The 9,391-nt window shown below is 41.1% G+C and overlaps 1 protein-coding gene across 3 annotated transcripts in view; it reads left to right on the forward strand.

The window, feature by feature from the left end:
- hps5 (HPS5 biogenesis of lysosomal organelles complex 2 subunit 2) overlaps window positions 1-8,324 on the forward strand; it is a 49,839-nt gene extending 41,515 nt beyond the window's left edge. For all 3 annotated transcript variants that reach the window (XM_041198024.1, XM_041198025.1, XM_041198026.1), the window contains 5 exons: window positions 86-205; window positions 3,297-3,410; window positions 4,757-4,863; window positions 5,899-6,184; window positions 7,856-8,324. In XM_041198024.1, the coding sequence (XP_041053958.1) occupies window positions 86-205; window positions 3,297-3,410; window positions 4,757-4,863; window positions 5,899-6,184; window positions 7,856-7,916 (688 nt within the window). In that variant the 3' untranslated portion in view covers window positions 7,917-8,324. The remainder of the gene's footprint in view (window positions 1-85; window positions 206-3,296; window positions 3,411-4,756; window positions 4,864-5,898; window positions 6,185-7,855) is intronic.
- Window positions 8,325-9,391: the final 1,067 nt, after the last annotated feature.

Below are 9,391 nucleotides of genomic sequence, written 5' to 3' on the forward strand. Positions count from 1 at the left end.
ACTATGGAGGTCAGAGAAATGATGTGTTTTGCAACTAATTGGCTAACCCTGAACTAAAGATTTTCTGTCTGTTTTCTATGAGTAGATTGCATCTGTTAGAGGCCATTCTTCAGCCTAAATCACGAAAATTAGATTGGCTGCAACTTGCTGTGTCTCATGATGCTCCCCAGAGGACTGACACCACCGATATTGATGGAAATCCCAGGTAAGGAGGAGTCACATTTATGTGCTCTGAAGCTCACTGTTGGATGTAATGCTACATAGTACATAGTACCCTCTATTATAATGTGTGGTTCATTAAGACCTGTGGCACAATGCACAAGGTAAATGATGTGACATGCTGCGAGATCTGCCATATATTCTGTAGAGCCGGGCTTATCATGTGTAGTGTGATTTGTTTCTCAGATTCTGCAATTTTGCTTCAAATTCTTGAAAATTGAAAGTTCTGAGTGCTAACTAATCATTTGCAGCAACAACTGACTTGTCTAATGTGTGAACTGCATAAAATCCTGTAATATTTCATTATAGCTCTTAATGAATGACTGATTTCCAAATGGCATAATTAAAGGAAGGGGTTAGTGAGGGTGTGTTTAATGTTGCTCTGAGAAAAGCTGTCAGGAGTTCGATTTGTGTAATTTGTGTAGAGCAGAGGATCCTGAGTCTCCTTGGTACAAGCTGTATTTTTTCCTCAATAGCTTTCTTTTATTCCCTGCTAGGTTATAGCAGGCTGCATCTCTTGTGAACTGAAATTTGTGTCTTTATCCTCTGCTGGAAATAGGTTAGCAAAGCCTAAGTTTAGAAATATCCTGAATTTATAGTAAATCTCATACTGGGGAATAGATGGATTGGCTCACCTGCTTTCGTGTTTGCTCAGAATAATAACGTACAGGAAAACTATACTACTTAGTGTGATTTGAGTTAAAGTAACATTGAAGCAGAATGATATAGTAAGATACTAAACAACACAATGCTTGTACAATAAATTTGGAATCACCCCAAAAGAGATTAATGTGCCCTTTTGTCTTATGACCTCTTACTGGTGAATTCTCACAACGTGGACTTTGATGGCATGTTATGTGAGAGAATTTCTGAGTTCCCATAACCAGCTTTACACAAAAGAGGCTTGAAAGGAAAGAAAGACTAGCTTTTATATAGCACATTTCACAACCTTGGGGTTTCCCAAAGTGCTTTGAAGCCAATGAAGTACTTTAAGTTGTTCTGTAGGAAATAAGATTGAAGAATAAGAGGGCTGCTGGATTATTTATAATGCGGCTTATTTTCTTTGATTTAGAAGTAGTTTCTTTGAATATTGACTTTTCCAGATAGTTTATTAATCAACGAGTTAAATTTTTTAGACTATAGCTTGAAATATAAGCTTCCTGAACATACTTTGCTGAGGCTTGTCTTCACAGTCAGTTATGATTAGAAATTACATTTCCATCTATCCAATTGCACATATTAGCATTCCAAGCAAAGTCCATCATTCATTCATTCAAGCAACTTTATCTCGGTTGATACAAAACACAGGATCGCAAGCAGATAACTATTTCTAATCTCTCGTTCTGAAGCTTTGTTTCTAATGAAATACAAATGGAAATTTCTGTTCCAGTTGCAGTCCTGCCATTCTTTGCATTTAACTTTTTAGAGAAAGGGCGAAGGAGAGAGCGATTGATTCGAAACAACACGCTTGGCACATCTTTTGACCTTGCAGAGCAACATTTGTCAAGCACCCAAGCAGGAGAGAAAAAAATCACTTAATGCAAATCTTTCTTTCTTCTTTATATAGCCTTTTGGGGTGCCCAGCGTGCTTTACTGCCAATGAGCTACTTTTTGCAGTGTAGTCACAGTTGTTACGGTCAGATGGTCATATGCCCATAAAGCTTGTTGGGAGATGGACACTCGACTAAGAAGCAACAAGGGATATGGACACTGAAATGGACCTCGCAGAGTCAGGTGATTTATTTTGTGGTTTCTGTTCAGACAGAGACAGGCATGCCTGAGCATATCTCTGGGAAGTTATTTAAAAATACAAATGGCCTTCCCAGGTGCTGATTGACTACCCCTCAACTGAAGAGACTTGAAATGACAATGGCTGCCAGACTGGCTGGCCCCATGAAGATGGAATTTCAAATAAAGACTTTTCAGAGGCTAATCAATGTTGATGGGATATCATTCATTCCCCACTGTGTGCCAATTACATCTATCGTCAACCTATTGTGTGGATAATGGAATATATTGATGCTCTTGTCACATGACTGAAACTGGATGGTGAAAGCCAATATCTTATTGATCCATAATGGCAGCCCAGTGGGTTAGTTTGGGATATGAAGACCAGAGAGAAATCATCTCTCACCCAGCACAAGGGAAGACCCTACCTCAAAAGTCATCCTAGGCAGAGAAAAGGAGTTTATATGTTTTTCTGCAAGATTATATTTCTTCACAACAGGAGTTCCACCATAATTTCACCTGAAACAGCCAGAAACTTCCGACCTCCATTGTCTCCAGTGAATCAAAAGAGCATCCTTTAGGCCTGTAATGTTTCAACCGTCATCTTAAAGACTGCGTAAACAAGTGATCTATTTCTTTTTATTCTGTTAGTAATCTAAGTGCACATTACATCTATAGAAATCATCTTTTCTTGTGTAAGTGCCTGTGTGTTTGTGGAGTGAGTGTTGGACGTTTACTTTTCGGGTGTTGTGAAAAATAAATATTTATCCTTTTGATTTAAACTTACAAGAAAGTCTTCTTGTAAGTTGTAAGTCTCTGTTTCGTGTCTGTTCTTTAAAGTCACAGTACTAAAAAGGGGAAAAACACTTTCTCAAAAATATATCTTATTATAGTTGGCTTTGATGTGAGAAAAGGGAGAACTTATCCCACATCTCTCCCCATCTGTAACACTGTTATAAGGTAAGAAACATGGCAAACAATTTGTGCACAGCAAAGTCCGCAAACGTGAATGTGGTAATGATCTTATTTTTAGTTGTTGGTTGAGGGATAAATGTTGGCCACAACCCCCTTGCTCTTTAAAATAGTGCCATGGGATATTTTATGCCCACTTGAGAAACCACACCTCATCTCATCTGAAAGATTGTGCCTCCAACAGAGCAACACTCCCTGGAGTGTCAGGCTAGCTTTTGTGCTCAAATCTCTGGAGTGGGACCTGAACTCTCAACCTTCTTAGTCGAGGTGGGAGTGCTACTGCAGGGCTGAGGAAGTAAGAATAGGAGAATGGGAAACCCAATCTAACAATGTGCGTTTGAAGTTTAAGTCAATGGTGTTGTTGATTTATTCCCCAGGCCTCATTCCCATCGATTTACCTGGGGCTACGCTCAGCTGATCGGTTACTTTACTCAGCTTCCAGGAGATCTTGAAACAAAGAAGAAAATGTTAGACATCTGTAAATCCTATGGGTAAGTTCAGCAACATCCCTCCCGCTGGTACTGAGTTGCTGTATCTCTGCTCATACAAGACTGAAAATGATTTAATTGATTTTCTGCCAGTGGTGCAGTGGGTAGTGCTAAACTGTACAGGCCAGAGAGTTCCAGTTCCAGTTCCAGTCAGTGCTGAATTGGCTTATTTCTGCTGAAGCACTGTAATTAGCCTGAATTACATCTGAAATATAAGGATTCCTGCTCCCAATAGACTAGTGGGCCTTTTCTTGTCCACCATTTCTGTGTGCCTTCCAAATCATTATCCTACTGGAGTATGGGTGTGGATACCAGCTGCAATGTCGCAGCTGTTGAATTGCCCCTCAACGCTCTCACTGTCTAGACTTGCGTAAAGAATCACTAATTGTCTGAAGTACTGAAAATCTGTATTTGTGAAACTTTGTCCCTGAAAGAATCAGCACTGTTAAGAGAGATAGTCAAAGTTTGTTCCTCCCGATGAGTAGAGATCATGCGCAAATGCTGAAAGCTGTCAGTTGAGCTTAAAGAAAGGAAGTTCATCCTAAATTTGATGAGTTAGATCTTACTGTCAATGAAGAGATGAATGAAGGAAATGAGAACTGCAATAGGTCGTAAAAGATGGGTCATTCACAGTGCACTGGGGGACAGATGGCTAATGGCTTGGAGATGTGGATAAATCTCATCAGATTCATTCTTTAGCTGCAGCGTCACAAAAGCTGATGTTGGCAGATTGAGGATGGTAATCCTTAGTACTAATGGCCTCATTTTAAATCATCTGCAGTTTCTGAAGTATGTAAAGACTTTCACTGAGTCAAATAAAAGTATAAGTAGCAAGTAAGGAGTACCATTGGGTGGGCATTGAGGGGAAGCACAGAGACTACCATTGTTGTGTTTTGGAGGGAAGTGGGGAATTACACAAGGAGGGTATTAGAGAGAACAGGAGGAGTGCCATGGTGAGTAACAGAAAGAGGAAGTGTGGTGGGGGGAGGTGGCGTGATAGGCTGTGTAGAAGGAAGAAAGCAGAATCTGTAAAGGCGGGGGGAAGAGCAGAGAGTCTGGGGTTGCAGGATAAGTAGGGGGAGGAGCACAAGTGTTGGGAAAGGCAGAGGAGGAGGGATCAGTAAGGAGAGATGGGTAATGCACAGGTGGCACATTGAATGAAGCGGAGGGGCTGAGTAATGGAGAGAAAGTGGTGTCAGCAAGTCAAAAAGCTAAATGACTATTTCAAGGTGATGTTTGTTTAATTATTGGGGAATACAAGCATGTTCAGTAGTTTACAAACAGCTTATTCCATAACTCTAGACGGACAAGTGGCTGATGTTTTAATATGGGCTTCCTTGCATTCACAGGTTCTGGCCTGCTTACCTGTCACTTTGTCTGCAGCTCTGCTACAGAGTTGAAGCTTTCACTGTCATTGTTTACCTGGATGATATCAGCCTATTTGATGAACAGAATGGTTTGTATTTCAATGTCTAATCAAAATGCTTGGGTTTTTTTGAGTTTGTATCTTTAAACACAGTTGCCAAAGTCTTCCCATTTTTAACAAATTTCTTTCTCAAGTAATCATTGAGGGTTTTGGACATCCACATAGTTCCCCCCAGTAGATTTGCTGTACTGGTGCGGTTTGAGGCAGAAGCAGATCTGGCAGAACTCAACTTAGTTTTCATTTAGGATTTCTAATCAGACAGTGGAGCCAGACAGTAGAGAAAAAAGAAAAGAAAGACGTTTATATAACAATTTTCTCGACCATTGAACGTCTCAGTGCTTTACAACCAAACAGGTACTTTTGACGTGTAGTCACTGTTGTAATTAGGAAGCACAGCAGCCAATATGTGCAAAGTCCCACAAATAATCATGTGACAATGACTAGTTAATCTGTTTTTGTGATGTTGATTGAGGGATAAATATTGGCCAGGACACTGGGGATAACTCCCTGCCCTTCTTCAAAGTAGTGCTATCTATTTGCATCTACCAGGCAGATGGGGCTTCAGTTTAATGTTTCATATGAAAGATGACACCTCCTCCAATGTAGTACACCCTACACTCTCTCCCTCCCGCAGCACTACACTGGAGTATCAGGCTTGATTTTTGTGCTCAAGTCCTGGAGTGGGACTTAAACCAGGAACCTTGTGACTCAGGCGAGCGGTAAGTTAAGTATTGAAATGTGGCCACTTAATGTTGCTAGCAATCCTAGTACAGTGCTCTGTCTTGAGTATCGTGACAGAGCCAGTCTGCCCATGTGGCCCTGAGTCTGTGTAATTCTGGGCACAAGACATCTGTTCTTACTACTTTCCTGTCAGAAGAACTCTAACTGGACCTAGTCTGTCCCCAGTGCACTATCCTGAAGTAACTCAAGTTTGACTAAGTCTGCCCAGAGTGAATTGTCTTTGAGTAAACCTGGCTGGAGTGAGTATGCCTGTTGTGCTATCCCAATATTAACTAACTAAACTGGTTTAGGGAAAATTCTAAAAGTCATGGTTCTTTTGTTTAGGTCTGATGCCTGAGACTCTGGAGGAATGGAATTTTGTTCTGGAGCTGGTTCGGAATCACCGTGACATCACTCGCTGTATTGCTATGCAGAATGGAGACAGTGTAGCCAATGGTGACTCTGATTGGTCAAATAGTATCAGCCTGGAGAATGTAGCTCTTCTTCTTGCGAAGACAATTGGGCCAGATCGAGCACTCACTGTGTTACATGACAGAGGCCTGCAAGGGGATATGTCTGAAAGATTTGTCAGAGTATGTGACATCCTAAGAATTGGAGAGAAAAGACAGAGGTGAGAAGGGACTCCAATCCCAGCTTAGATAAACCTGTTCATATATATTTTGCTATCCTAGTCAATTAAGGTATTTCCAGTGTATCATTAAGCCACGCAGAGTAGAAGATTCCAGATTTCTGGTCTGTGATGTGTTAGCTGGTGTCAGCTAGGGTGCTTGGACAACTGGCCTATGTGCCTCTGGGTTAGGGAAGGTATATCAGCTGGAGTTACCCATGCATCATTTCCAGCTGTTGCTCCTTCTCCAACCTCCTGTTCCTCTCTCAAGCTCTTGAATGCGTTGTCACTTTCCAGCTCTGCTTACCTGTCCTATAACTCTGTTCGAATTTCTTCAGTCTGATTTCTTCCCTACACAACAATGAGATTGCTCTGTGCCAAGTTACTAAAGATATCCTCTGTGATTATGGCTCTGCTTCTCTATTGCGCTTTTGACATAACCACACTGTCCTCCCACCACCTCTCCTCTGAGGTTGACTTCTGTGGAATTGCCAGTTTCACTCCCAGGCTGTCCCAACACAGGCAGAGCATCTCCAGCAGTCACAGAGCCATCAAGTACAGAAGGAGGCCATTTGGCCCATCATGCCTACGCCACTCTTTGAGAGAGTTGGCTTTGAATCACATGGTAAGATTTGTATTGGCCAAAGATTCATAGTTGGTCACTTTTCACTATCTATATGCCTGTCATCTGTAGATGCAGGATCAGCTCTGTATGTCACCAGCTCTACCTCTCCACCATTTCCCATGACTGATTCAATTCTGTCATACTACCTGTTTTACAAGTCGTGGAAGAACCAGAATTTTCTTCTGTTGAAGATCAAGGAATCCACAATTTTCATGTTCAACCTGACTGCACCCTTGCCACTGATTCCTTTACTTCCGCTGGCTGTTTGGTCAGGTTGTTTACAACTTCAGTGTCTAATGTGACTTGGAGCTAAACTTCCTCTCCAATAATCTATCACCAAGACTCTTTATTTCTTTCATCGTGACTTGCTGGGACCGTTATTCCGGTCTTTGACACACGTGTTTTTATTCTCTAATGTCTGCAATGCTTCCTAATCTCTGTTCTCTACAATTGCAAATCAACCAAAATTCTGTAACCTTGTCCTTGTTTCCCAATGCATTGAATCTAAAATCCTAATCTACAGATCCTTGTCTGACCTCTTCCCACCACACCTCTACAATCTTATTGATTTATCAATATAATCCTCTAAATCTGGATTCACTTGCAAATCCTTCTGCCGTCACTCCACCGTTGGTATCCACATATCTTAGCTATCTTACCCCAACTCTCTCAAACTTCCTATTATGCCCCCTGCTCTAACTTTAAAAGGCTTCTCGAAACCACTGCTTTGAACAAACTTTTGGTCATCTCTCCTAACTCTTTGATACAGGCTTGGCATCTGTTCTCTTTCCCCTCTTGAAGGTTTTTGGGATGTTTCTGTATGTGCAGGTTGTTTGAGAGTACTAGCCAGTGATTCCAGCTGGAAAATGGCATGTTTGTGGATGTTCAGTGAGAAGATTGGGTTTGTTTGTGATTTCCCCACAATAGAATAAACTATTCAGTTCAATTACTGCCCAGGTTTGAGAAAGGACAGGTAAAAATGGGCAAAGCAAAAAATCATGTGATTATATGCCGTGTGTTGTGACTGACAGTCTAGTTTTCTGTTGCAGGGCCCTTGTCCAGTCCATGCTGGAGCGATGCGATCGTTTCCTGTTGTCTCAGCAGGCATAGAGGAGCCAAGTGAAATGGGATGGGGGACACTTACAGCTACCTTCCAGAGAAAAAGCTGCCAGTTTTGTACAACTTTGCTCATCTCCAATGTGCAATAATCTACTAATTTAGTTTCCCTATTCAATTGCTGCTTTAGGAATATTAGCTGGTTTATTCCTTGATGCTTGTCTGCCAAAGAGACTTATACAGAAATGCAATGGTTTACCTGTGCCTTACACTTAATAATTAGCAGAGGACTAAATAATCAGTTCACTGGGCTCAAAATCTCTGTTGTGTTTTGAATTTGTTGTATGGTGGGAAAGCAGATGCCATGGGCACTGATTAATTGCAAATAGCACAAGTACACTTTCTTTATCGGAGGAGAGAAAAGTTGTCAAAGACTTTTGAATAAAAATGTCTAAACTCTGATTAGAAGTCGTGTGTTTTCTTTCATTCATGGGAAGAAGGCATTGCTGGTAAGACCAGCATTTGTTGCCCATCACTAATTGCCTTTGAAAAGCTAGGTCAGATGTCTGGAGTACTGCATTCAGCTTTATGTAAATAAACCTCTTGAGGAGATATTGGCCTTGAACAGGTTACAGTGTAGATTCAGCAGACTCTCACCAGGACTTATAGTTAAAATTTAAGAACAGGTTGCATATACTTGGTTTGTATTGTTCAGAGTATGTAAGATTGAGGGGTCATTTATTTGACATTTTCAAGGTAGGGATTTGATAGGTTAGATACAGAGAAACTATTATCTCTGGTGAGGAAATCAGAACGAGGAAATACTCTTAGAATAGAGCTAGGACATTTAGGAATATAATCAGGAAGCACTTTTTCAGAAAAAGTAATCTTTTTCTTTCTCTTCCCCAAAAGACTGTGCGTGCGAATTCAATTGAAATTTTCAAGACTGGTAGATATTTGTTAGGTAAGGATATCAGGCAGCAAGGGCAGATAAATTGACTTGAGGTACAGATCATCCATAATTTAATTGCACGCCAGAAAAGATTTGAGGGGCTGAATGGCCTTCTCTTCCTATGTTTCATTACTTCTGCACCGGTGTGCTAACCTAGATTACTTAAATCCTGGATTGGGGCTTAAACCCATAACACACAAGCACATCAAAATGATGTACAGGAAAAGAACAGCTGATTGATCAAGACTGACCCACGTATACAATGCCTGGACTAGTCATGACTAGATATTTCCTACCCCACCCCAGTTGCAGCTACGTGACCCTGCTTGGTCGAGAGCACTGAAACTGCCATCTGTTTTCTAAAATCTCCCTCCATTGCTTTCTCCAAGCTCGTCCAGTTCAATTAGTTCCCACTGAACTCCTTACCCCTATGCTAGCTGATATTGTAACTGGTTACCCCTCCATTTCAATATTGCTATTGTTACCCTTGCCTCAAAAAAACTTTCAACGACTTTATTTTCATTAACTACCATTCTCATCACCTATCTCCTTTTCTGCTCTAAGTGCATCCCTGCTG

Source organism: Carcharodon carcharias, chromosome 10 (assembly GCF_017639515.1).
Source record: "Carcharodon carcharias isolate sCarCar2 chromosome 10, sCarCar2.pri, whole genome shotgun sequence".
In the NCBI taxonomy this organism is placed as follows: Eukaryota; Metazoa; Chordata; class Chondrichthyes; order Lamniformes; family Lamnidae; genus Carcharodon; species Carcharodon carcharias.